We start from the raw sequence: 27,801 nt of genomic DNA on the forward strand, positions 1-27,801 counted from the left end.
AAGCTTTAAATGGTCCTCCAGTATGATCTATGTCCTTCTTAGGGTGATGCCACACCTCCCTTTTTTAATCCGTTTTAATGCACGCATTTTCAGTCCGTTGAAACGATTCCGTTTTTGACCATTTACCATGTATTTGGCTGCTCAGAACCTGATTATCTATTAAGATAAACAGGTTCTAAGCAGCCAAACGCATGGTACACGGTCAAAAACGGATGCGTTTTAACGGACTGAAAACTGGACGTGTGTCATGAGCATTGAGCCGGGAGGGAGGTGAATGGTGTGGGGGAGAGGAACAATGCATGAGGAGACTGAGACACTGACACGCACATGCTGCTGCAACACACCTCATTCCTCCCTCTAGTGATGGTCGGCTGCTTAGTGTCAATGCTTTGGATTTGGCTCGATTCAATTAGTCCACAATAGAGATTTTCCAGCTCTGCACCACCCATTTGACAGAAGAGGGCCAAAACAGCACAGTATGTGCTGAAACTGCAGAAAACTATGGCGACGGACACTCGTTCATAACACAATGCTAGTGCAAATGCAGATATGCATACGGGTGGGCTTTGGTTTGGATGCATTTCAGAAAACATGTGACTTGTCTGTGCTGCAGACTCAGCTCTTGGCCCCCACCTTTGTGCTCCTATACAGCTCCTCCCTCCTGCTCCTTCATAGAGGTCACAGCCTGGTGAGCTGACCTCTGTGGGAGAGGGAGGAGCTGTACAGGAGCACAAAGGTGGGGGCTGAGAGCTGAGGAGTAAGCAGCACAGTGACATGTTTTTTTTTTGTTTGTTTTTTTTTTTTTTTTTAAATGCATCCAAACCAAAGCCCAACCCGTGGGACTACACAGAGGATTCTGTCAGGGTGCAAGGTAAGTTATAACACACCATTAAATGATAATACAAATGCTTAGAGAAGGCAGAAAGGGAGATGTGCAATGCATGTGTGATGGGCTTCTGTAACCTGTCTTTAGTGAAAATGAGGTCCCTGGTGACAGGTTCCCTTTAAACAATACAAGTCCCTTTAGGTCATACAAGTCCCATAATAGTATCAAAGTAGATGTCCGTTTATCCTACGAAAAATGACGCCTCGTGCTGGCGTGATATGAATTACGAAAAATTTAGTTTTAGATTTCAAATGAAATATGTACAGCATTGATTGTATTGGATAATTATCATCCCATAAATTACTTTTTCATTTTAATTTTTTTAAATTTTTGCCACATTTGACTGCGAGGTGTAAGCACTTTCTAAGATAATACTCCACACCTGTAGCACCAATACATCTTGTTCTACCGCAGTAGCAAACACAAGAAGTGTCCATAGAAAGAGCGCCACCTTCCGGCCAAATGTGTAAATGATACCAATTTATGTGACCTTCATCTGAAAACGAAACATTATAATAAACAATATTTATTTTCACAATTTTCTGTATTAAATTAATTTATCATTACGTCGCAAAAATTCTCACGCCCTTGAACAGCTGCTAGAACTATCCGCCATCTTTCTACACCCGCCGTAAGACCTTATCAATGCGTACCAATATGGCCGCTCGACTCTCGTTACATGGACGTGTCCAGCGTCTGATTGGGCCATTTTTCATAGTGCCGCCCATTAATGTGTTCTACCCTACGATTGGCCAACGTTAAGTAAATGTGTTCTGATCTGTGATTGGGCAGCTTCTGCTGCGTCTCACAAGAAAGCGTCGTGCATTGTGATTGGTCGGGATACGGAAAGGCCGCGGTGGTTGATGGAAGCGAGAAAACATGGCGGCTGAGCCGACTAAAGCGGAGATCCAAGCTGTGTTTAAGCGACTGCGGGCTGCACCCACTAACAAGGTGAGCCCGGGGTGGTGCAGGGCGCTGGTGGCGGAGGCTGACCTGTTGTTATCCAGCAGGTGGCGCCGTGTACCGCCCGACTCATAGTAATGAATGGTGACAGAGCCTAAATCCCCTGTCACTGCAGAACTACAACTCCCAGCATCTATTAACTGCCTGCTATGACTTGTAGCGGGACCTGTCGTGTCACCTAACATTGCGTCCGTCATTGCCTTCCCTGTCACAGCCCACACTGGTCACCCAGCTTTCCCAGGGCTCCTGTGCTGTCTGGGAAAGCTGGGTGACTTGTGACGGGGCAGGCAGTGTCACATTATAAACATGGAGGGGATGAGGAAAGTTGAGTGCTGGCTACTCTGTGATTAGTAATGGAAGCCATATTTGTGGTATCCAGCTTTCCCAGGTTCGGATATTATTAGGAAATGTCATTAGTAATAACTCCAACCCTGTACCCCCAGTTTCAGATTGAAGGGGGAGTTGACAACTCTTCATCCTGTGTGTGAATGGAGCTGTAGGACATATAGAGCTAGCGGTGTGTAGTGCGCCATTAGTCCTCTCCAGGACCTGCAAACCCCCCTTCTTGTGATTGCTGGGTTTCTGTTAGTCAGACCCCCATCCCTCCGTGACCATGCATCTGTGAGTGGATATAAGCTTTGTAATAAGAAAATCCCTTTAACAGGGTTGTCCCCAAATTCATTGTTCTCCTAAATACACTGTATACAGCATAGCCGTGCTCATCCTGCCGCTCCATTCCTAATCTAAAAAGGGGCCCCCACTTTCATGACCCCCCAAACATTCAAAGGTTTGCCATCACTTCTCTAGAGGCTAGAACACTAAGAGATCGAGTGCCCAAATGCCACCCAAAACCCACTAGCTTTTCCAAAAGTGCCAACACAGTAATTTAGACAAGGACCCCCCCCCCCCCCCCCTAAGCAGAAAGAATCTATGCGCTCCATTCCGATCCTGCCCACCCCTTCTCACTTTTAGGACAGATCCAGGCAGCCCAGGATGGGTCACTTTAAAATAGCGGGGCACTGCCTGAGACTGCAGGAAGATGCCATGTCTGGCAAACTGTGCCCACAATGAGTGCCATCTGTCACCTGTGCCATAGTTGCCCCACCACTGCTCTAGGACACTGCCAGCATTGCCCCATAGATGTGGTTAGTGGGAGCGGGACCCCAAGTCTCCTAACCCCACACCATGTAGTGTTTTATCTACTTTCTAGTTGGCAGATGAATTTGGCTCCTTGCCTTGTAACGGAACATACCCCCAGCAGGGGGTGCTGCAGGGATACGATCAGATCATGCCCTTTATGATTGGCAGGTTACTTATAATGTGGTGCTCCCCTCTAAATGCATAAAACCTCAGAAAATTCACCTGATACCGCTTATGATGTTTGGGCCGCTAACAGAATGATTGTACAGAACGGGAAACATTAGGATTATTACAATGTCTTGAATGATCTTGCAGCCTCAAAGCCAGGTCCCATCTATCAGGCAGGTGTGTGGTTCGTGCCCTTCCCCCTCCTGAAAGGACCCTATGACACAAAAGCTACTATTGATTACGGAAGGGGGAGCAGATCCCTGGAGCGGAGCGGGTTGTCTCCGGGATCATAGTGATTATAAAACCAGAACTAAAGACTCCACCTATGACCCGTGACATGCTGGAATATATGATGGATCTAATTTGCTTCACTACCCGTGTATATACATTAGGTGTCATGTGACTATTTAACTACCCCCCCCCCCCCCTCTTCGTGTAATTAATCTTTTAAATGATCGCAGCCAATTTATCGTTTTGGATTAGTGCTGTATCAGTATTTTGGGTTAACAGCTGTCAATATGTTATCAACTGTGGGTAACCCGGTCCCTGCACCAGTGGGCTGTTCAGGACCAGTACAACACAGTACTGGAAGTAGATTGCTCCCGCGTCTTGTGGTGTTGCCAGGTGCCAAGTAAAGAGCCATCTGCTTTCAGCTCTGTGCTCAGCGTCATGCCCCCGGCCTCAGCAGCTGATCCTGTGGATAGTCCATCAGTACAGAACATCTCCTATAGTGTAGAGAGACTATACTACTATTATGACCATTGCTATGTAATGCGTTTACTTTCCATTACAAGGCGATGACCATCACAGCTTTGCTTTTCCATGATGCTCTGCTAGCCCAGTTCATGCTGCTGCACCCATATTAACTCTTTCAGTTGCTTTCTTGTAGTCCTGCTTTGACTGCGGTGCCAAGAATCCTAGCTGGGCCAGTATTCCTTATGGAGTGTTTCTATGCATCGACTGCTCTGGGATACACCGGTCCTTGGGAGTCCATCTCAGCTTCATCAGGTGAGTCCATTCCATGGGGGATTGTATATACTGTTGGCCTACATGCACACAACAAGTTCCATTTCACAGGAAACACAAACAACTGTCCTTTGTGTCATCAGTACCACAAATGTAGGAGCTACAAACTTGGGCCGGAATATGACCTGCTCTATCTTTTGTATAGGCAGCTGTGGGTATGAGCCCACAGAAGTGAATGGGGAATGTGCTAGCTGCTGAAATGGCTAGGGTATGTTCAAAATTCATGTTCCCCTCAATGAGGGGGCATACTACATACTTATAATTCCTGGATAACTTGACTTATGTCCCATAGTGCATTATTAATCATAAGCAACGTTCAGCAGTTGCCCCCCGACTTGTGTTGAGGTACTTCTGGTACATCAGTTAAACCTGGTTTAGTTAATGGCGATTTGACTCTTCTCCACCCCCATGACTCCTTATTTGTATGCACTTTTATTTTTGTGTAACTCTGAAATTCTAAGAATATAGAAGAACAGCATTGGGATCCTGCCCCAAGTATTCGCCACCACTGATCAGTGTCACAACATCCAAGCAATAAAGTAAAAGAACCAACACCACTCCTATACTAATTGTCCATCACTAATGAAGGGTTTTATTTCTTTGTCAGGTCCACAGAACTGGATTCCAACTGGAGCTGGTTTCAGCTGAGGTGTATGCAAGTTGGCGGCAATGCCAACGCAGTGAGTTTCCTTGACGATAAGAAAGCTAGGTCACACCCAGTATTCTCATGGCATTGTGTAAAATGTCACATTCTTGTCCTTTGCAGAACGCTTTCTTCCACCAGCATGGCTGCACCACCAATGACACCAATGCCAAGTACAACAGCCGCAGCGCTCAGATGTACAGAGAGAAGATTCGGCAGCTGGCCAGCTCTGCCATGTCCAAACATGGCACCGATGTGAGTGCTCTGAAAGGGAAGCGATGCTGAAAGCCGGTTTGGACACATTTCCTACATCTGTGGCTGGGGGTTGAAGGTCTCTCTAGTGCACCCTGACCTCAGATTATCTATGTACTAATGTAAATCTACTTCATGTGCAAAGTTCCACTGTTCAACGTCTATCGTCATTAATGATAATTCTGGAACATTTTTCTCCAGAGATTGAAAAACATGGCTGCTTTCTTCTGAAAACTGTGTCACACCTGACCATGGGTAGCGTATAATATTGCAACTAAGCTGCATTCATCTCTATACAATTGATCTGCAATACCTGCACAAACCATGGTTCAGTGTGGAGCTGTTTTTGAAAGAAAGTGCCTTTTTTTTTTTCTTCAACCTCTGGACAAGGAGGTAGATGGTCTTGGCCAGTCCCTTTTTAGTGCTGTTTCACCTATACAGTTGTAACAGATAATAGTGCGCTTTATGAAGATGGGGCATAAACATGTATTCATTAAGCTGTCTTAAAATTTGAGATTTTTATATTATTATTTTTTTTCAGCTTTGGGTAGAAGGAATGAATTGCCCTCTTGCAAACTCTCCAGAGAAAAAGGAGTCTGACTTCTTTGCTGAGCTCACACAGGTAGTGTCCACACTCCTTATTCCATATAGAAATCCCATTCATTTAAAGACGGATGGTTTATAACACTTGTACTCTCCATACAATTGTCCTGCATTGTATTTTATAGTCTTCCTACTCCTGGGAGGCAACGCCAGTCATAGATCAGGTCTCCAACACAACCCAACAAACAGCGAAACAGCCAAGTAGCGCCGCTGCCAGTGTTGAACCCCCATGTGAGTGCTTCTTCATCCCATGAACCAGACAATGGAGATGTCAACGCTACAAGTCAACGCTTATCAGTTGTTGTCTTTTTGCAGGTGCCGAGTCAGGTCCCAGTGTTGACAACTTGAGCACGTCACCCAAAGCTACAATAGGTAAGAGATCCTGTCAATTCTTATTGACTAAGAAGACTGGACACTAAGCATTAGTGTGGAGTAGGGAGAGATCTTAGGCACTTGAATAAAGTGGAAAGGAACAGCAGTTGAGCCTTTGTTTGCATTATTCCCATACCCTGTAAGTGGTTTGGGCATGCTCCATTCAGTTTTTTCCAGTCATTCAGTGTGGTAGAAACAAGGGTTTGAGTGCCCCTGTTTTAATGGTTCATTGGGCCTCATTGGCATCTTGATGACCAGTGAGTGTCACGCACACGTTCTTCCATATGATACTCGCTGGTTGTCTTTAATGCAAAATAGGATCTTAAAAGGGGAAAACGTGGCTGCTTTCTTCAAAAAAGATCTCTCCTGATTATGGGTCATGTGTGGTATTGTAACTAAGCTGTATTCATCTATATACAACTGAGCTGCAATACCAGCACAAACCACGGTCAGTGGTGGTGCTATTTTTGGAAGAAAAAATGTGTTTCAACCTCCTGACAACCCCTTTAATGCTGTCAAGCAGCCTGTGTGGAGGTGAGGCGGCTGCTCTATTGTCTTTTTATAGTCTCTAGACTTTCATCATGTTCTATACTTGAGCTGAATTCTCATTCCTCTCTTCCCCTAGACCTGGCCATGTGCCTCTCAGTTCACGAGCCATCCCCCAGCACAGGTGCCCAGATGGTGACTGGCTCGCTCTGGCTGCTGTGTGCTTGGCATGTAGTGTTCTCCTCCAGGTGTCTGAGTGCTCTCAGTATTGATGACTTTGCGGTCGACAATGTATGCGTTATTTCCATCTGGCTACGAAAGTAGTCAGCAGCGTAGCTTACTGTGGACCTATTTGCCAAGGGTCCTACAGTACTAACCATAGCTAATGTTTGGCATGGGGTTCACTGCTGTGCGCTACCACCTCTGTACTAACCCCAAGCCCATGTACTGTGCAGCCATTTCAATGCTTTAGCTGCTTTTATTTTTTATTTTTGTAGAAGTGAAGCCATCCCTTATCGGGAAGAAGAAACCTGCAGCTGCCAAGAAAGGGGTAGGAATAATCGCTATAGGGTAAGGTTTAAAATCGCTATAGGGTCCTCAAATATTTCTTATTTGCAGCTAGGAGCCAAGAAAGGCCTTGGTGCCCAAAAAGTGAGCAGCCAGAGTTTTAGTGAGATTGAGAAGAAGGCACAGGTGGCCGAGAAGATGAGGGAGCAGCAGGCGGCCGAGCTCAGGAAGGAAGCAGAGGAGTCACTGTAAGTACTTATGTGCCTACCCCAATACATGCCTAAGTGTGCCCTATTATGTGCACTTTGTTGGTTAACCCTCACATTCTCTTGTCTAGTGTCTCCTCCATGAGGCTGGCTTACCAAGAGCTGCAGATAGACCGCAAGAAGGAGGAGAAGAAGCTGCAGACCTTGGAAGGAAAGAAGAGAGAACAGGCCGAGCGCCTGGGTATGGGCCTGGCTTCCCGCAGGTACTTGTACTATACCAGTTTATAGTCAATTATTAGTTATGCAGGTTATGGCCCTAAATTCTATGTTACAGGGGTAGTATCAATATCAAGATCTCTGAATAATGGTGCAATACCAACACAACAATCTGAAAACGCCCATTTAGTGCAGCTACAACTTAATTTTCTATCCCAACCACATATTTATAGAGGTGAAGTATTGATGTGAATGTCATCTCTGATCCTGCTGCTGCGTCTTAGTTGTGAAGCAGGAACTTCATGTGCCGTATATGGGAGACGCCATAGCAGCTGGTTTACACCACTAGCTCATTGCCTGCAGCTGTGAAGTCTGCTGAAATCCTATAACCTCATACCCTGTCTAGCTATTACTGATGCATAACTTCTCCCTGTCTTATCCCCAGCACCATCTCTCACTCCGTGCTGTCTGAAATGCATGTAATTGAACAAGAAACTCCCGTCGCTACTAAATCCTCCCGCTCACAGCTTGACCTCATGGAAGATGCCAGCTTTACCTCCGGACCTCCTAAGTATGTTATATTCTGTATAAGTATGTCTCGCTGTAGCTTTTTCATGGTAATACATCATAAAAAACTGAATATTACTACAAGAAATAATTTGTAGAATATGAATTGTTTCCTTCTTCCCCTCTGTAGATATAAGGACAACCCGTTTTCCCTAGGGGAGGGTTTTGCTCCTCGATGGGAAACAGAAATCTCCACATGGGGGTCCACAGATAAGACAGAAGATGAGCGCGAGGTGACCATCTCCAGTATCCAGCCGGCAAGAGACCGGTGAGTTATCGCCCTCTGCTGTTAGAGTGGGGGTAGCATCTGCTTAGTCATGGGACAGGGGGACTTCCCTCTGCTGTATCCCTTTACTTAGCCGGCCAAAACTTGGCCCTTTTCATCGGCTGAGCTGTAAACAACCCGTGGTCTTCGAAATACAGTCAGCAGCATGTAGTTCTCCTCCAGAGACCTTGATCTTCTGATTCTTACATGGGTCGTTTCTTCTCCACTCAGCCCTCTATAACAGTCTCAATGCATGAGCCGTGTTTTTAACAAGAAGCGGTAACTTTGCAGTGGATACACTATTTCAGGATATGACACGTGCACTGTGAGAGCAAATCATTGACTCCATGTTACGTGGTCCCTAACCCACACCTTCTCCAAATCTCATAGCCCTTCTATTCTCATTTTTCTTCTGTCTTGTAGGAATATATTTATTCCATGCTCATCCTTGGGGATCCTGCATCCCCCTCACCACAACCTTTTCTCAATACTCCATTATTTCCTCAGTCTTTAGGACTCTTTTGGTGGTTTTCCAGTCAATATACTTTGCCACAGATGTACAATATACAGTTGCCACAGGAACCTGCTGATGTAGTTGTGCCCCCTTTTTTAGAGAGGAAATTCATTTTAAAAATTTTTTATTTTTAGAAATTGTTCTTAATGTTTCTGTATACTTCACTTACTATTCACTTCTTGTATTTACCCCAGTCCTGCAAATAGGAGAAAGCCGGAGAGCACTACCCCGGCTCCGGAGTCCAATGAGGCGCGCATGAAGTTTGCCAGTGCAAAAGCAATATCGTCAGACATGTTCTTTGGCAGAGAGCAAGATGCTGAGGTAATACGGAGGAGTGTGAATTGTCTCTTAGTAATGCTTCTGTCCATCCTTTTTCCATGACTGATGTGTTTACCTTTTACCTTACCATGGTCCTATGAGGCGGTCATTTATCCGAAACTTATTACCCCTGAATTCCCCTTGTTTACTGGATGTTTTAATCTTCTCTTCGGGACAGGGAATAGCACAAGTGATTTCCTCACTGTATAAAAATGGAGTTAAAGTTGTATCCTCTACCCTCTTCTTTATCTCCACCATTTTTATGGCTTGTTAATTCTCATTGGCTCGGCCTCGGTAATGTGGCATGGTCCCCTCTAGTCAATTATTTCATTGTCCACTTTCTTCTCTCTGTCTTATCCTTCACCATCCCATATTCCACACAATTTATTTATTTTATTCCCCCCCCCCCCCCCTTTCTCCCCCGGGGCATTGCTTCATTGGTGTGGAAGTCACCAGCCTAATGTCCTTGCCTGCACTGCCTCCCCCCACCTCTCATTATATATCAGCATTTGCTCTGCCTGGCTGCCCCAATGTCCCCTCATGTGTAAGTCATTCTGTAACCTTTTAAGCTGCCACCGGGCTGGAGCATTTATTATGCAGAGACAGATTTATGGCCGCCCGGGTGTAGAGACCCTCTGTTCCAGGAGCCGGGCCCCGTCCTCGCTGAACTGCACATCACAAGCTGTTTACAAAGTGCCGAAATTAGGTTGTCGTGAGCATTGAACTGGTTTCTTAATTAACCCCTCACTGTGCGAAGCCCATTCTGACTTACATTACATTATTGGTCATCTACACCATAATCATGTGTAATATTTTTCTGGTACTAAATGAGGCCATATCTGATAAGGGTCGATCTTTCATTGTAGGTTTTATTTCTGCAGTACGGATCTTCCATACTGGTCAAGTAAGGGTTTGACGGCTACAAATGTATGGCATGTGCAGTCTGATAAAGGGGCTCATGCATTATTGTAGCCACAGACCTCATTTACCCAATGATACAGACTGATAGGATGAAACCACAGCTCAGAATCTGAACGCCCTGTGTGTGGGTTTAGGGTTGCCCTTATTTAGGTTACAGGGGGCTCTGTTGACCCTTATCTGCCAGGATAAGTGTCTCATCTTTGAAGGTCTGCTTGCTGGATCCCCCAGTGATCACCATAATGGGCGTTCCAAATCCCTTTTATTGATGGCCCTAAAAAAGTGAATGATGGTGCATATACATGAGCACTAATGGAGTCTGCTCTATAGAAGTAAATGGCTCAGCGCTCAGGTATGTCCTATGCTTCTCTGTAAACACTGACACAAGTGTGTTGTGAGCGCCGGTGTTCTCAGAAGTCCAATCCCCAGTGACTGTAAAATTATCCCAACTAACACACACACTCACTCACACTCCAGACACGGCAGTAGTGAGAGATTGGGTGACCCACCATGACATGCTCATCCACAGGTTGAGACTATATATTTTATATCCAACTCTGGTTCATGCGTTGTGGCTAGGCCTGTAGCCCTAATTCTTTGTACCCCAGTGATTTTAAAGAAAATCTGCAACAAGTGTTCAGCTCATAGTGGCGCCACCACAAGGACAATGAAGCCTTGCACAGCCGCAGCAAAATGTATAGTACAGATCTGCTGCATCAATCTCTGCTCCAGCAAATACCCGGATGTATCATAGGTTTTTTTTTTTTTTTTTGTTGTCCACAGTATGAAGCCAGATCCCGCCTGCAGCAGTTGTCATCAAACACTTCCATCAGCTCGGCCGATCTCTTTGGGGAGACTAACTCTGTAAATTCAGCAGGTAAGGACTATTATTGGACATCATTATTGATGATGCTCCCTTCTCATTGGATGTACTATGAGCGGTTATTGTGTCTCCCCATAGCTGGCGTGTCCCTGGGTAATGTGATCCCAGCTGCTGACATCACCCACTTTAAGCAGGGAGTCAAATCTGTTGCAGGAAAGATGGCAGTCCTGGCCAACGGCGTGATGAACTCGCTACAGGTAACACATTCACTGGGCAGATTGATTCCAGCTACTCCCCCTTTGTCCTTCAGTTTTACTCAGTCTATTTCTCCTCCCTGCAGGATCGGTACAGCTCCTACTGAAAAATCTGGAAGGGCGAAGTCGGATCCTTCTGTAGCAGTTTCCCTTGTTGCCCATGTATAGGGGGCAAGGGAAACGGAGGGGTTAGGAGGGGAGGGAGTGACCTGTATCCCGCCAGCTGGTGGCAGTGACCCCTCTTTATAGAAAATGGCCGCTTCAGTATTCCTCTAACACCACATCCACTACCGGAGCATTTCTCACCCCACTTACACAATGTCTGCTGTCGCTCGTGCCCATCAGCTGCTGCTCACCCCCGCAGGGGACGGCCCAGGGACTGTGTGCTTTTTAACTTGTGTGCTAGTGCGAGACGACTATATGGGGGTCTCTTATGTGACTGACGGCAGGGTCTCTCTGTATAGCATGTTATGACTGCGTTGTAGGCAGAAAGAGACTCTGACCATAAGGCGAAGTGACTGGAGGAGACGTAAAGCGACCTCATTCTAGGATTTTTAATGACTGTTACTGTCTGGGTAAGGAGACGATCGTGTCCTTGTATTAATCCGTGTGACTATTGTGGTTTTAGTATTTTAATCCAAGTGTGGAACCTACCAGGACGCGAGGTGGAAATGTTGCGTTCACACAGTCCCTGCATGGCGGGAGAGACTTCAGAGACCGGGCTGCATGAGTATTTATTTTGTCGTCTCTTGGTGCACAGCTGCCAGTCGGGGGCGCTAGGCTGGGGTGTGTAAATTTTACCTTTGAACCACAAGCCTCTCAGAACGTGATTTACAGTGTTGAATAGGTAAACGTGAATAAAGATACTGAGGCACAAGCTGCGGCTCTGTGTGGTTTCTCTTGGGTTGAAGATGTATTGCAGAGGGGGTATTCCCTCTTCTACAGGTAAGGATCCCTTGCTGATTTGGGGTGGTGGTATCATTGGTAGGACCCCCACGGATCAGGAGAATGGATTTTGTGAAACGCTAAGCAGCAGCTGGTTGTACACATTTGCCCTGCTGCTCTATTCATCTCTATGGTGCTTCTGGAGATAGCAGAGTGGTTCTTTTCACGCTACTAATCCTGCAGTTGGGGGTGGGGTGTAACTGGTGATCGAAATGCCCCTTTTAAAGGGAAACTGAGCTTAAACCACACTAAGTGGTGCAGTTGCTGTATAAAGAACCTAGAGCAAGATTACGTATAAATGGGGGCCTGTCAGAACCCTTCCTCCTAGAAAGGGGGAATCTACAGGGCATGTCTGCTACGCACTACCACAGCCATCCGAGGATTCCCAGGTCAGGGGAGGGAGGAAAGAGTGTTCCTCTACGCGGACGACCTATTGTTATATCTGGGGGACACCAATGACTCTGTGGAAGGTGCAATGTGTGTGATTCGGGAATTTGGTGATTACTCTGGTCTCCGCATAAACTGGGGAAAATCCGTTATTATACCCCATGAAACGCAGGCTACTGACCTCCATCACTATACGGGAGAGTTACAAATGGTGAGAAAATTCAAATATTTCAAATATCTAGGCATACAAGTCACCACGTCCCCTAAAGATTACATTGCTGACAACCTGCCTCCCCTGCTCTCTCGATTTGAAAAGGAAAATAAACTCGTGGTGTAAGCTCCCCATGTCATCAGTTGGTAGAGGTAACTTATTAAAAATGATCCTTATGCCACAATTGCTTTATGTTCTACATAACTCCCCAATATGGATCCCCAAGTCATACTTCCGCAGAGTCTTGGGTTTATTCCGCTCCTTGGTATGGAGAAAGGGCGCTGCTCGCATAAAATATGAATATCTACAAAGGTGTAAATGGCAGGGGGTCTGGCCCTTCCTAACCCCTGGCTATATTTCATCGCCAGATACAATATTTTAACCCCATAGCGCAATAAGACGTACCCTTACGTCTTACTGCGCATGGGGGAGTATGAAGAGGGCTCACAGGCTGAGCCCTCTTCATACTCACCGGGCATTTGCTTCATAATGAAGCAAACGCCCGTCGCTAACACCCGCGATCGGTGCTTGCACCGATCGCGGGTGTTAACCCTTTGATTGCTGCCGCCCTTTGATTGCCGGCGGCATTAAAGAGCCGGCGGCGCATGGGCGCCGCCATCTTGGCTCCGATCGTCACTCCCCGTGACGTCACCGGGGAGCAGCGATCCGTTGCCATGACAGCCTGGGATCACACAAAGATCCCAGACTGTCATGATCGAGGCTATCTATTATAATGTGCGATCTGCACATTATAATAGATGGTATGCAAAATCCCCATATACTGCCATACTGTAGTATGGCAGTATATGGTAGGATCAATCAGACAACCTAGGGTTAAAGTACCCTAGGGAGTCTGTAAAATAGTAAAAAAAATAAATAAAAAAAAGTAAAAAAAAAAAAATTATATTAAAAAAACATAAAAATTCAAATCAACCCCCTTTCCCTAGAACTGATATAAATATAAATAAACAGTAAAAATCATAAACACAATAGGTATCGCCGTGTCCGAAAATGCCCGATCTATCAAAATATAATAACCGTTTTTCACTGCGTTAAACCGCGTAGCGGAAAATGGCGCCCGAAGTCGCAAATGGCATTTTTTTGCCATTTTGAAAAATAGAAAAAATTCTATAAAAAGTGATCAAAATGTCGAACAGTCCTAAAAATAGAAGCAATGAAAACATCATCAGAAGTCGCAAAAAATGACACCACCCACAGCTCCATACACTATAGTATGAAAAAGTTATTAGCGCAAGAACACGGCAAAATGAAGAATTTTTTTTCTGTACAGGAGGTTTTAATTTTTGTAAATGTATGAAAACATTATAAAACCTATACAAATTTGGTATCCCCGTGATCGTATTGACCCAATGAATGAAATAGACATGTCATTTGGGGTGCACAGTGAAAGCTGTAAAAACCAAGCCCACAAGAAATGGCGCAAATGTGTTTTTTCATCATTTTCACTGCATTTAGAATTTTTTTCCCGCTTCCCAGTACACGGCATGGAATATTTAATACCATCACTACGTAGTGCAATTTGTTACGCAGAAAATAAGCCATCACACAGCTCTGTACATGGAAAAATAAAAAAGTTATAGATTTTTGAAGGTGGGGAGTGAAAAATAAAAACGCAAAAACGAAAAAGGGCCTGGTCCTTAAGGGGTTAAAGTATGGGGACAGAGTGATAAAATGGGGATAGCTGGTGGGTTAATTTGTCAGTGGTCTAAATTTCCTATCCCACTGTATGCACCAAGGTCCATAATGTTACCCTGCCCACATTGCACCTGCTGAGACGCGTCTGGACCGCGTTTATGGAGCTTACAGGACTAAGCCCGATAACAGACTATAGCCCTATATGGCGCAATGTACCAGAGCTATTCCAACTAGAGGGCTTCTCCCCATGGGAACAGAAAGGGTTGGTTACAAACGCCCAGATATTTCATGACGGACAGCTTAAAACGTTTGAGCAGCTGAAGGATGAGTTTGATTTAGGTAATAGGTCTTTTTACCAGTATTTGCAATTGCGACATGCATTAACTGCACAATACGGGGAAGGAAATGCACCAATAACCAGTAGTATTTTATTAACACATATTGCCAAACGACAGGAAACATCAGGGACGATATCATTCTTGTACTCATTGCAAGCATTTGGATGGTATCCGATTTGGATGCTATCCCATCCAAACCAAAATGGGAAGATGATTTAGGCCCAATAAGTGATGAGCAGTGGAATGATATATTAGATATGGTACCAAAGCTATCACCCAATGCATGTGACCAATGCATTTCCCACCCTCGGCTTATACTCAAGTCAATAGGTTTTCCCAGTTTTTGGTGGTAAAATTAGGGGTCTCGGCTTATACTCGGGTCGGCTTATACTCGAGTATATACAGAACTTAAAAAAAAAACTTTCAAGAGTTAAAACATAGCCCAATAACAACCTCTGTACTCTCAAAGGTTTAACTATAGATGGTGTATAGGAAAAAGGCCATTTGTACATGGACCTTTTTTTTTTTTTTTTTTTACACCCATGTCATACTTGCATACAGTTTTAATAGGGTAGCCCACTGCCACAGTCACTTCAATGGTAAATACCATTGGTACGGTGGGCAATACGGCCATTCAAATGAATGTGTCAGCCCTGCGGTGGTCCAGCTTCCCGGGAAGAGGTGAGGACTATACCAAGATACAGCCTGGGTTAGCCCCTGGCTGTGTGCAAGGTGGCCCATAAGGTATATCCATCCCACCTCACTGTGGCCCTCCATGTATGACCCCCCCCCCCCCCCCCCACTGCAATATAAAATGCCCTTCCCCTTAGCCCCCCTTCCCCCAACTAATAATGCACTCTTAATGTGCCTCACATTTCAATTAGTCCTAATTTCTGGTGTGGCCTCCCCCGATAGTGGCCCCTTTAAGTAAAATTTTAAAGTGACCCCAGTGTCCAGGCAGACACTACAATCCCTTTACTGCTGACCAAGAACGGCGCCATACATGGTATACTGGCTGCGCTTGGTATTACACTCCAGGCTAAGATCCATGATGTATGAGCTAAACAGGCTTGTATCATCTCCCGTAAATCCAATCTCATGTTGATGATGAATATTTTAAGTTGTATAATAACCCCTGTCATGTTTCTTGGGTTAGCACTTTAGTTTTAAGATGAAGGAATCAACAGCTGTGGAAAGAGAAGGGGTAGACTGCCACATTTTTGGATACATTCAGGTGGAGGACCATTTAGTTGATCCAGGCATATGGAAACATGTCGTTCTTCTCCCATAGTGCACACTGCGGCTTGCGATATTCCTTCTCTATGTTCAGTGATGTGGATAGAATTGCCGTCCCATCGGGATACTCCGGCCACTCCGCTGGCATAGTCCCTGAACAAAGGAAAACAAAAGATTGCGATACTTTGGAGCCATCAGGACAGATCTCCTGGGCTTTTCTCATGGTATCTTACCTTCTTTGGCGAAGTGGATGAAGTATTTCCTTATCAGTCTCTGGAAGGTGCGGTCATCTTCTGATATCTCTCCTAAAGAATGTTCCATTGTTCCGAAAAATCCTATTATATCCACAAGGTGGAAAGCGAACCAGCTGTTGTAGCTGAAAAGGTTGTTGATTTTAACCGGACATGAAGGAGAGTAGGTGACCTGATAGCGGTAGACCGGACTGGTCAGAGTCTCTGGAATTACAACACAAATCAATGATTCACGACAAACCCTGAATTTTCAATTACTCTGAGGACATGATCAGAGATTGAAGTAGGACAATGCTGCCCTACATATGTTATGAAAGCTAAGTCAATGAGGAAGATGTCGTCGATATACCTGCAGCCAGTTGGGCCAGAACGTTTTTAGGACATGACACTCTGAGATCTGACACCATAGTCATGTACGTCTTCTCCACGCATCGCTCAGGCTGGGAGCAGAACTCAGATATAGGGTAGAGAGCCAGGGCTTCAGATGGTAGATTTCCACCAAATGTGCCTAAAAGGGCTAGGAGAGAGGACAGAAGAATTTACTACGATTCTGAGGCCAAATGGAAGAACGGTGATACCAGATAATCGTCACGTACAATTCACAAACCAATGGTAATCTTCTTCAGTCCACTTGGAGATGTTGGGATACAATGGTCTGGAAAGAAATAATACATATTGTATTACGTGTGTCCTATTTCTTACATAACTTTGTGGCATGAAAAGCATTATTATACTCCAGAGCTGCATTCCGAATTCTGTGGAAACTACAGATAGAGACAGATCTCCAATAGCTTAGCTGAACTTGGATAATGTGGGGGACAGTTCTCGTTACTGCTTGAGATGACTCCATAGACCCAGGTGTAAAGAGGACACAGTCTCGGAGGCAGTCGTGTCGAAACTTATAAAACCCCAGTTCTTGGCCAACATCAACCAGGTGAATCAACTCCTCTGGTGTGGTCTTGTGAAGCCCAGCCCAACAATAAATGAACATATGACCCTGTATTACACTTCTATGTGTGTATATATTTGGATAGATCCGGTCTAAAGTCTGTAGAATTTTGAGTTCAGCTCCTGAGATTTCATACAGAAAGTTTGGGAGATTTAAGATCAGCCTTTATATCATCATTACACAATAAGCTCAAAACTGACACAAAAGGTTCCTTACGCAAATTCGGGTTCCTGAAGGGTGGTACCGATAACGTATGGCACATCGCTATAACCTGGTATCTTCTGTTTCCATACATCCGATGGCGGAGCAGGCACCACATATCCATCCACCACAGTCACCGGACCAATAAATTTTCCTTTCTTTGGGAGGTCACACAAGTCGTCCGCAGACCAGTTTGGGAATTCGTCTTCCCAAGGAATGGACTAGGAGTAACAAGATAATATTAAGTCTGATTTACCCGTTTACTGACCTGAATGCTAAACACGGTGATCCCCCAATCAGCGGCTATACATCATACTGGGCCAAGAAAAACTTGGGCCCAAATCTCAGGTGGAGGATAATGCTGGAACAACAGTAGATTGAAGATGTGGAGGTGCCTGGGCATGGCGACTGCTCCTCATACACCACCCTAACCATACACCAGTGTAGCTGTACTGGTTCTTTGGGTTATCAAAGGTAGAAGTAGTGGGCAGACACCTCCACCCCTCCTTGAGCGACCATTCTAATCATACATAGAGAACTAATAAATATACAATTAATTGTAAAGAAAAACTAAAATTAAGAGAAGGTATTGCAGAATGTGCCCTCAAGCCCCATGATGAGAGAGGTCACCTATGGACATATCTATACCTGGAGGATAGTAGTTGTATTGAGGTTCCACAAGCATTTGGCATCTTTACATCCAGTTCGGTCCAGGAATATTTGGTTGGCCTCCTCCGCCTCCTCCATAGTGGCTTTGAACACGGATGATCCACTTAAGTCGATGGCGCGTTGGAAGAGACCCTTGGCCAGAGGTGACACCATCAGAGTCATGACTGAGGTCCCCCCTACAGAGGGAAAATATCACATCAAATGGGAAATCTAAGCTCAAAATAAGCTCCACTGACTATTCACAGAGGAGGTGGACAAGGGGGTCTTCTTGTCTCCTGCCCATAAATGCTCTTCTTATGTTGCAAATATTGAGGATCTTGATAATGTCTACCATGATGGATAGTTGCCAACAAATATCTAGCGTCCCCCATTTGTCTTGACCTTGCCCAAAGCTGGCCATGCCTGGGCCTCTATCGGAGAGACCGTGACCTTCATTGGTCTTACCTGAGCTCTGGCCATAGATGGTAACTTTGTTTGGGTCTCCACCAAAAGACCGGATGTTCTTCTGCACCCATTTTAGGGCAGCGATCTGATCCATAAAACCGTAGTTACCTAGAGGAAGGTTATGGTGTGTAGATAAGTTATTACAGAGCAAAAAAGTCATAAAATATCTTATATATCATCATCTCTTCACCAGGAGGACCTGGTGAACATTGGCACATAACAAAGACTTATTGTGTAATGTTTCCCTTCTCCCTGTTGTCGCGTTCCTGTGGAATTTAAACGCCTACTGGATTTCATAATTAAAGGGAACCTGTCATCAGAAATTGGTCTAATAAACCACTAGCAGTATGTTGTCAAGCAGATGAGCAGCTTCTAGATGATGTTTCTTTCATGATGCCACCACACCAGACCATCAAGAAAATCAACTTTGAAGTGAGATCTAAATTGGTTTTATGAAGTCAAGGAGGCGGAGAGTTCAACACTGAAGTCAAGCTTTCTCTGCTTCAAAATGCCCTTTTTTGACACTTTAGACACTTTATAAAAATAAAGGCAAACATCCACCTCAGGTAAGTACAAGGTACAATCATAGAAGTTAGGCAATCGCCACAAAAATATTGACATAGGATAATGACATCGGCCAGTGATGCAAAAAACGGAGAGATAATTGCCCCCGCAAGGGGAACCCTTCCCTAAGGCGGAGAACACACATTCATTCACACATCACACAGATGGAGCTATTCCACCTCCACTCCCGAAGCAGTCTGGGCAGTCACCCACAAATCCCAGATCAAAGAGAAATGATCCGGAGCACCTCTAGCCGCAGAGATGATTTTATAAACTGGAAGTTCCGCATTAATCAGCAAGTTCTATTTGCCTAACGTAGGGTAGTTAGGAGGCTTCCGATTCAGCAGAATAACCTTCCAACCATAGAATATTAGAAGTCAAAACAGAGCCCTCTCAAGTTTAGCCTGAAGAATGTCCCCTACCAGACCCAAAAGACACACCCGAGGGGAGCAGACACTTGAGAGACCCAGACGCTCGTTGCTGTAGGAATGAATGTTCATCCAGTAATCCTTAATAGATGGGCATTCATTCCTGAAGCATATGAAAGAACGTTCAAAATGGCCTCTTGACTGTAATTGATGGTCCTGCGCCCCGGGACATCATTGATAAGATCTTCTGAAGTCCGGCACCTGATGGGAGGGAGATCTGGACTTCAATATTAAACTCTCCGCCTCCCTGACTTTATACAACACATTAACATTTTACTTCAAAGTTGGTTTTCTGGGTGATGCCACCAAGCTGGGCCATGAAAGAAACATGTTCTAGAAGCTGTTCAACTGCTTGGCAACATATTGGTAGTGGTTTATTAGGCCACCCTGATGACAGGTTTCCTTTTACGTTATCAATATTCCATCTTAGACTGTTCTTGATGTAGACTTATATTTTGCTAAGTCCATCTTGGAAGACAACACGGATTGAGGAGTTATTTCCTGTGTGTCAGGAAGGAATAGTGGGACAGGCAGTAGAGATGAAAGTAGCTGCATAAATTTGTTGGATAACCGCTTTCATTTTACTTAAAGGGATTATCCGGGAATATGGAAAATCCCCTGGGGGCCGGGGTAGCTACTTACTGCGCTCTGGCTCCCAGTTTCTCTGGGTTTGGCCGGCAGTCCCGAGGGGTCACGGGACTTGCTTCATCCAATGATTAAAGGCCTCATCGGACCAGAAGACAACACAGGAAGCAAAGTCATCTTGAAAATGGAAGTGATGTCCCATGTTGCAAGGAGGCCACTCATTGGATGAAGTAGGTTCCACGACCCAAATGAACTTTACACTTAGTGCAGGCCCAAAAACTGGAAGTACTAGAGCGACTTAAAAACCAGAGTAAGCCTATGTTCTTCAATGTTTCCACCTAGTTGTGGCCTATAGGGGGTGACATTATCGGAGATGTGAGCTGCACTTACCAGATGTGTTCGTGGGAGAACCTTCTCTCAGCTGAGGCAAAGCCATGAATCCAAACCCATTGAGTCTGTAGTTGAAGCTGACGTGGACCATCTGGCTGTGGGTAGTTAACTCCTCATTCGGCGAATACCCAGGTTCGGCTCCGCTGAAGATATGAAGATATCCACCGTGTATCCAGAACATGACGGGCAGTTTTGCTTCGTGATCCGTCGTTGGGGTCCATATGTTCAGGTAGAGACAGTCTTCAGATCCCATCACTTTACCTTTTGGACTCAATGGTTGGATTTGGGCGCACATTGACTTGAACTCTGTAGCATCCAATGTGTCGTTCCAGCATGTAGGCTCCTTAGGGGGTCTCCACCGTAACGATCCAACGGGAGGACTTGCGTATGGAATCCCTTTAAACGTGTAAACCTTCTCACAGTGACGACCACGCACTTTACCATACGACGTAGTCACGTCTACTAAGGTACACGCTGAATTACCGGATAGATAAGCCAAACCGGCCACCACCAGGCACAGCATCAACACCCCCCCACCAATAGCCGCCATAGTCCTGTAAGAGGGAGACGCGCAGGAAGGGTCCTCTGTATCAAAGTCCTTGTCGGAGAAAAATGTTTTGTCCTCGTCGTCGTCTTCTACTTCTGAGTCGACCAGATGTTTGAATTCAGATCGGGAGCCGACCTCCCCTTGTGTGTTCACAGGTCTGACAACCAGAAGGAGACAGGTTAACACCGGAGGTGGAATCTTTCCCAACGTTCTATAAATTGTATCAGCGGCTTTAGGAGGTTAATACAGTTTAAATCCAAGGCAGAGCAACAGAACATAGATCCAACCCCGTAATGTCAATGAAAGAAACAAGCTTATTAACCCCAGTGATGCCCAATCTGAAACCCGGATACTATCTCTCCACTGATATTGGGTCTCACCGCTGTGTTCTAGGGGACCAGGACTCCTTAGTTACAGGGAACTGGAATTGGCCAGTCCTGTTCCACATTATATTACAGCTATACATATATCTAATGTATAGGGGAGATATCTGCTAGGTCCATGCCCCCCAGAGATGAGACATATCATTGCCGAGGAGAATTGGGTGGCAAAGGGTTAAACAAAAGGGTAAACATGAAAAAGTAAAGGGAAGAATTACCTATTGTTCCTCCGCGGTCGGATTCAGAGAGATTATTAGACTTGTAACTCCGTAATACTGGTAAATAGCTCAACCCCTGCAGGTGGCACTGCCAGGCACACCCAGAATTTGGGTGTTGATGACATTTCTCATCCGCCCTCTAATGAGATTTAAGTAATATCCATGTCCTATAATATAGTGCACTTACCTATGGAGTGATTGGATGAAGAAGGGTCCATATTTAAAGGGGGTTTATAATTTACAACATTTATCCCAGACCACAGAATATATTAGAGAAACCTGCCTCCTACCCCAAACCCTCACTAATATCCCCATCAGTGACCCCCCACATGGTGTGAGGCCCCTCTAAGTGCTCCCTTGTGCCCTCCTGTATGCGTTCCCCTAACCAGTAGCATCCTGATCAGACCCTCTAAACAGTTATAGACCCCAAACCTCCAGATTCTCCTGGGTCTAAATTTATAGATAATCCAGACCAAACCTTCTCTCAGTACAGAGCCCAAACTAGACCACTAAATCTACAGACCCCAGACCAGACTCAATTAAAAAAAATACAAAGACCAGACCAGAAACCTTAAAGATACAGACCACAGACTTGACTTTTTAAAGAATGCAGACCCCACAGGAGACTCCTTAAAGGAAATCTACCATCCAAATGATAAACCAGAAACACTTACTCATTCCTTCTAAAATCAACTTTTAAAATTATGTTAATGACCCAGAAGGGTTCTGAAGATGTTACCAGAGCCCCTCTGTGCTGCAGCTTCACAGGCTGTTACACTCTGTATGAGCACTTCCCCCTCCCACTGTGTGAGATTACAGCAAGCAGAGGGAGAGGAAAGTGCTGAAGGAGCAGGGGAAAGGGGACTGACAATGTTACAACCTGTGAAGCTGCAGCACAGAGGGGTTCTGGTAAACTCAGTAAATGAGACTGGTTAAGCGTGTTACTGTAACCAATCATAGCACCCAGGAGCAGATATACCCAAAGTAAGGTCCTGTCTTCAGTTCTATAGCACCTAGTTGCTTGTGTCATATTAAAGATATGAATCTCATCTTTGAGATTACATCAGGCTTGCGGTTCTGTGAGCTACAGAACCAGAGATACAGGGAGGTACAGATAGTTGGGTATATGATCGGCATTAAGATTCAGTTCCTGTCTATTTTCTTTGTCTGTATCTACGATTCTGTAGATCACAGTATTACAAGCCTGATGTACGGAGTACTAAAAGAGTAGATTCTTATCTGTCATATGACACAAGAAGAATGATTCTAGGTCATGTATAAGAGAAGATAGGGGCCCTTGAAGAGACTCTACCCCTGCAATCTCTAAACATGACTCATCTCAGGTAAAATATGACTCTTCTGAGGATGAGATTTTACATAAAAGAAGGAATTCTAGAAAGGACATTTTATCCCCTACCTAAGGGGGGCTGGTGGTTTAGTGGGGTAAACGCTGGTGACTGGTTGTCTTGAAATGTCCCTATAACTAAATAGAAGCTGATGAATTCAATTTTATATGTTGACAGAAGTAAATTGAATTCATGGGATACAACTTTCGAAGTTGCACGATGGCATTGTTGGCAGGGTGACAGTGGGGATCAGTGGGACTTATCATCCTCTACAACAGAAAACTGTCCTAAAAGGTGACTGACATGTTGTATCTTATGCCGCTGATCAGTATATTACACTATGTCACCTCCCCATCAGCCCTTGTTACTCTCACACCTGTAGTGTGCAAGGAGATTAAGTCCAAAAGTAAAGAAGGGCGGATGCCTCTTATTACCTGCCGGAGGGTGATTGTAGGAGAGGATCACGGGCACAGCCATGGATACTGATGGAATATTCCAGCGCAGAATAGACATGACAATCTGGATGCAGCAAATCTCTACCAGGATCCCCTGACCATGAGGGAATCAAAGGACGTCCCTCTGGTGGGTAATAACCTCAGGTTTCGAGGCGTTGATTTCTTGTACATTGTCTAGTGTCCACCTGCTGTTCCGGATCTTGGCTCGTTCCTTGACTTTGTGTCCTGCCAACCTCCCATGATGACCACAGCTCTGTGCTCCCTGCCCTGACCTTCAGCTGACACTACCTATTGCCTAACTGTCTGCCCTGACCTTCACCCGACACTACCTATTGCCCTGACTGTCTGCCCTGACTTTCAGCCGACACTACCTATTCCCTAACTGTCTGCCCTGACCTTCACCCGACACTACCTATTGCCCTGACTGTCTGCCCTGACTTTCAGCCGACACTACCTATTCCCTAACTGTCTGCCCTGACCTTCACCTGACACTACCTATTGCCCTAACTGTCTGCCCGGACCTCAGCTGGTACCAGGCCACTCCTGTAACACTGCTCTACCCTCTAAGGTGTGCTGCCAGCTACACCAGGACAACTCTAAGACATAGTTACCAGGTGACCTCATCACAGTGTAGTCCAGTGGGGTTAGAGGTTGGATATAGGGGTCACAACTGATTGGGGTGGCACAGCGGCTCCATCACCCAATACCATTTACGGAGACGGTGTATTACTGTGTGCAATGAGTTAGATGAATTATCCCAACATAAACGGGGCCCGGAGGCTTCATAAAGATGACTGCATCATTGTGATAGGAAAAGATTCCTTACCGTAGGAGCAGAGAACCTAGGAAAACCCTCCGATAAGGGGTAACGAAGGCCAAATCGATGAGAGAATTTGTAATGAATGTTAAAGATGAGAATAGGGGTGGATTACACTGCCATTGCCCCTGGACTGTATGAATATTATAGCTCCTACAAGTCTGGAATCACTTCCTACATCTGGGACTAGAATCAGCTTCTTGGGGAATGGAGGATGTGTCCCTTCTGCCTGCGGTTTCAGGACCTTCAAAGGTCCTGAAATGGATTTTGTGTACATTTGTATTGAGAGCAGGAACAGATTTCACTTGTGAAGGTCCTTCTCAGTATAGAATTAGGTGGGTGGTTCAGGTGTCCCCCTAGGCTACTGCCGAAACCGCCTGTATTATAATGCTATAGTGGATCAGAACATGTATTAGGAAGCCTATCCTATAAGAAACAGAACTAGTGAACGGCAGAGAAGTGATCTCTTAAAGGGACGGTCTATCTCTGGACCTATGGGAACTGCTCTGGAGCCCCTGTTACTCTAGATATTTACTGGAGCCTTGTAGTTGCTGGATGTGCCATGGACTGACACCCAAGAAGACTTGTAACTCAATCCCCCCCACCCCGGACACATGACACCCGCTTCACTGCTAAGGAGTCAAAATATTACAAGGGTGTAAAAGTCACTGGTATAATTAGTACACAACACCCGTGTGTAGCAGAGCCGACATTGTCAGTGCTACTATTCCCATTGTTTATCACTATGTATTATAACTATTACTGGGGTTTTCCCAGAAAATTGACGGATGACCCATCTGAGAGTACGGACACCACCAGGGGAAGGGGCTTTGTAACTTTTTGGTGTTGGTCTTGTCCCATTTTTGGGCTCTGGTAGATGCTGCAAGGCACAAGGTCACGATCAGTTTTCACCAAATTTTGTGCGAATCATTAGGGGGCGAAAATTTGTGGTGAAAATGGTCTCATAACTCGAAATGTATCTCTAAGAGCTCCCAAAACTTTTGCGGAACACTAACCGTCCTAACGCTCTGAATCGCGGCTTGTTTTTGAGTATATTGTACAATCCCTCACCGAGAGGTTCGCTACCCAAAAGCCTTTGCATAGGGCAGTGGGGAAGCACCTTGTTGTGGGCATTTACGCTTCTGCCTGAGACATAACTACACTGCAGGGTATCGCAGGAATCTGACGCACTGTACGGCGTTGTGCACACGCGTGACTGATGCGTCTCACGTTCTCCGCTGTGCATGGGTTGTGACTCTAGGACACCCCCTTTAAACCTGCATCATGTAAACAGGCGGTGAAGAGGTTAATCCCTGGGAACAAGTCACCGTATTCCCTCTCCAATCCTGTTGCTCCATATCCTCCCCCTATCCCCCTCCCATAGTCGGCTACTTACTTGTTCCCCGCCATGATGTTGTGTTATATGGCCGTGCGTCTCAGCTTCGCTCCGCCCTGTGTGGCTGCAGGCATCGGGGCGAGACTCAACCTTTGTTCTGTACTTGCTCGGTGCGGTCTGACCAGATGATACGCGACTTGTGGCTGTTGTGACACCTGACACTGATCTGTCACAGCCGCTTACAGGCGGAGGGCACCTGCTTTCTGCTTTTCTATCAGATTTTCTTTGCTGTTACTGGGTCAAAGAATATCGCAAATTAGGCTTCTAGCCCAACTGGATAGCGACGACTTATGATCTAAGTGCTAAGACATGTGCAAGCCATAGATATTTGATTAAAGGGATTGTGCAGGATTAGGAACACTTGGCGGTTTTCTTTCAGAAACAGCGCCCCATCTGTCAATAGGCTGTGTCCGGTATTGCATTCCTGGAGGACCTCCTGTAATACGGGTATAGCACATAGGGGCTCATTTACTAAGGGTCCGAACGCCGCACTTTTGTCGGGTTTCCCGAATCTTTCCGTTTTGCGCCAAATTGCCCTGGGATTTTGGCGCGCGTGATCGGATTTTAGCGCATCGACGTCGGCTTGCATGCAACAGAAATCGGGGGGCGGGCCGCCAGACAACCCGACGGATTCGGACAAACCGCAGAATTTAAAAAAAGATTTGTGTCGCAAGATCAAGCACTTACATGCACCAGGGAGAAGCATGTGAACTCTGGTGGACTTCGGCGGAGCAGCGACACATGCAGGAACTTGGACGCACGATCTTAGTGAATGGCGCCGGACCCGAATCCTCAGACAACGCACCGCGGGATCACGAAGGAACCGGGTAAGTAAATCTGCCCCATAGTGTATTGAGGCCATCTGGCAGGAAAAGGGTTCACATATTATGATAAAATAAGTATTAACTCCTTAATGTCCGCCGTATCGGGCTTCTATGGCGATCATTAAGGGTACGTCCTTTCTTTCTATGTCTCCGCGTCGGCTACTGCCACTCCTGCGGTTGGGCTGTGGGCACCTCAGCCCAGGCACTAACAATTGGGGTTAGAAAAATATTGATCCCAGGCATTTAACCCCTTAGACACCTTGGTCAAACACGGACGGCAGTGACTAAGCAAGTATAGAGGACGTGTACAAATAAAATCTACAGGTCTTTTTCTGAAAAAATACGAAGCCTTATTGACCAAAAATTATAACCCAAGTTATAAGCAAATAACCAAATTATAATCAAAGTCGTGGAGCTTGGAAGGTGGCGATGCAAAACGTTTTTTTCCCCCCTCTATAGATTTCATTTTGCATTTAAAAAAAAAACTATAAATTTGGTATTGCTTTATACCCAGGGAACAAAGTTATTATATTTCTTTTTTTAAGTTGAATGATAAAGGCAGAACATTTTTAATAGGAAAAACAACATCAGATTTGCTTTCTGTTTTTTTATACATATTCTCCACAGAAAGGGTTAATAAAAGTTCACCAGTGGGATATATGAAACTCCAAATTGTGCCATTAAAAACAACATTTCGTACAAACAAAAAACAAGACCCCATACAGCTAGAATGTCGGCAAAAATATAACAGATATGGCTTGTAGAAGGAATTGAAAAGTGGCCTGAGCGTTGCAAAACATGTGCAGAGATAAAGGGTTAAAGATTTTTGTTTTAATCCCAAACAACCCCTTGAAGAACTGAATACTTGGAATGTAGTAAATGTAGCAAAATGTAATTCCCTCTGTTTGCATAAATCTTGTCGTATGACAGCTACAAGTTGTTGAAACACAAAACTCGGTGGAGGAACCTGCTGGACCACATTTATTGTAAGAGACATTGGGGCTCATTTACTTACCCGTCCTGACGCCTTCCCCGAAAGTGCATTGTCCGACCCTATTCACTAAGATTGTGCGCCCGATATCCTGCATGTGTTGCTTCCCCGCTCAGGTCCCCGGAGTTCACCTTCTTCTTCCTGGTGCATGTAAGTGCTTGATCTTGCGACACAATTTGAATCTTAAATCTTGCGCTCAGTCCGAATCAGTCGGATCATCCAATGGCCCGCTCCCCGATTTCAGTCACATGAAAGCCGGCGCAAATACTGAAATCCCCGGAAAATCTGGCGAAAGTGTGGCCGCGGATCTACACCTACATGTTATCCTACTCAAGTGAAATCTCTCTTACCCTGCTCCACCTTCTGTAATTTCTAGGTGCTCCACAAATAAAAATTCTGCTGATCTAACTATTATTTAGTATATCCCTTTTACACCCGCTCCGCCC

General features: G+C 45.3%; 2 protein-coding genes and 1 long non-coding RNA gene across 7 annotated transcripts in view; 2 read left to right on the forward strand and 1 right to left on the reverse strand.

Moving 5' to 3' along the window:
* The first annotated feature begins 1,677 nt into the window (after positions 1 to 1,677).
* Positions 1,678 to 12,004, forward strand: ARFGAP2 (ARF GTPase activating protein 2). Of its 2 annotated transcripts, XM_072118781.1 has the most exons (17): positions 1,678 to 1,837; positions 4,047 to 4,165; positions 4,791 to 4,863; positions 4,950 to 5,081; positions 5,620 to 5,700; positions 5,807 to 5,912; positions 5,997 to 6,053; positions 6,679 to 6,723; positions 7,037 to 7,089; positions 7,158 to 7,294; positions 7,384 to 7,515; positions 7,914 to 8,039; positions 8,166 to 8,303; positions 9,009 to 9,135; positions 10,834 to 10,927; positions 11,012 to 11,130; positions 11,214 to 12,004. In XM_072118781.1, the coding sequence occupies exons 1-17, from the start codon at positions 1,766 to 1,768 to the stop codon at positions 11,232 to 11,234; spliced, it is 1,632 nt and encodes a 543-aa protein (XP_071974882.1). In that variant the 5' UTR covers positions 1,678 to 1,765; the 3' UTR covers positions 11,235 to 12,004. The 2 variants fall into 2 exon arrangements, with proteins under 2 accessions (XP_071974882.1, XP_071974883.1); XM_072118782.1 differs by lacking the exon at positions 6,679 to 6,723.
* A 3,495-nt stretch (positions 12,005 to 15,499) lies between these two features.
* Positions 15,500 to 27,800, reverse strand: LOC140071252 (para-nitrobenzyl esterase-like). Of its 4 annotated transcripts, none has more exons than XM_072118779.1 (10): positions 27,706 to 27,800; positions 25,541 to 25,774; positions 20,382 to 21,085; positions 18,415 to 18,522; positions 17,950 to 18,146; positions 17,317 to 17,522; positions 16,748 to 16,806; positions 16,501 to 16,668; positions 16,134 to 16,355; positions 15,500 to 16,053 (listed from the first exon to the last, which is right to left on the reverse strand). In XM_072118779.1, the coding sequence occupies exons 2-10, from the start codon at positions 25,552 to 25,554 to the stop codon at positions 15,911 to 15,913; spliced, it is 1,821 nt and encodes a 606-aa protein (XP_071974880.1). In that variant the 5' UTR covers positions 25,555 to 25,774; positions 27,706 to 27,800; the 3' UTR covers positions 15,500 to 15,910. The 4 variants fall into 4 exon arrangements, with proteins under 4 accessions (XP_071974880.1, XP_071974878.1, XP_071974877.1 ...); XM_072118777.1 differs by lacking the exon at positions 27,706 to 27,800 and adding an exon at positions 27,380 to 27,697; XM_072118776.1 differs by lacking the exons at positions 25,541 to 25,774; positions 27,706 to 27,800 and adding an exon at positions 27,380 to 27,697.
* Positions 23,316 to 27,801, forward strand: part of LOC140071258 (uncharacterized) — a 39,848-nt gene continuing 35,362 nt past the window's right edge. The window contains exon 1 of the long non-coding RNA XR_011849099.1: positions 23,316 to 23,454. This is a non-coding gene — a long non-coding RNA (uncharacterized lncRNA). The remainder of the gene's footprint in view (positions 23,455 to 27,801) is intronic.

The sequence above is a fragment of the Engystomops pustulosus genome, chromosome 7 (assembly GCF_040894005.1).
Source record: "Engystomops pustulosus chromosome 7, aEngPut4.maternal, whole genome shotgun sequence".
NCBI lineage: Eukaryota > Metazoa > Chordata > Amphibia > Anura > Leptodactylidae > Engystomops > Engystomops pustulosus.

Excerpts from the sequence above, each read along its gene's own strand:
- ARFGAP2 (XM_072118781.1), top strand. The coding sequence starts at position 1,766 with ATGGCGGCTGAGCCGACTAAAGCGGAGATCCAAGCTGTGTTTAAGCGA. Across the intron at positions 5,701-5,806 it reads TCTTTGCTGAGCTCACACAG|TCTTCCTACTCCTGGGAGGC; the intron begins GTAGTGTCCACA and ends TGTATTTTATAG. Across the intron at positions 9,136-10,833 it reads GCAGAGAGCAAGATGCTGAG|TATGAAGCCAGATCCCGCCT; the intron begins GTAATACGGAGG and ends TGTTGTCCACAG.
- LOC140071252 (XM_072118776.1), bottom strand. The coding sequence starts at position 27,408 with ATGCACTTTCGGGGAAGGCGTCAGGACGG. Across the intron at positions 18,147-18,414 it reads CATCTATGGCCAGAGCTCAG|GGGGGACCTCAGTCATGACT; the intron begins GTAAGACCAATG and ends TTCCCTCTGTAG. Across the intron at positions 16,054-16,133 it reads CATCCACTTCGCCAAAGAAG|GGACTATGCCAGCGGAGTGG; the intron begins GTAAGATACCAT and ends TCCTTTGTTCAG.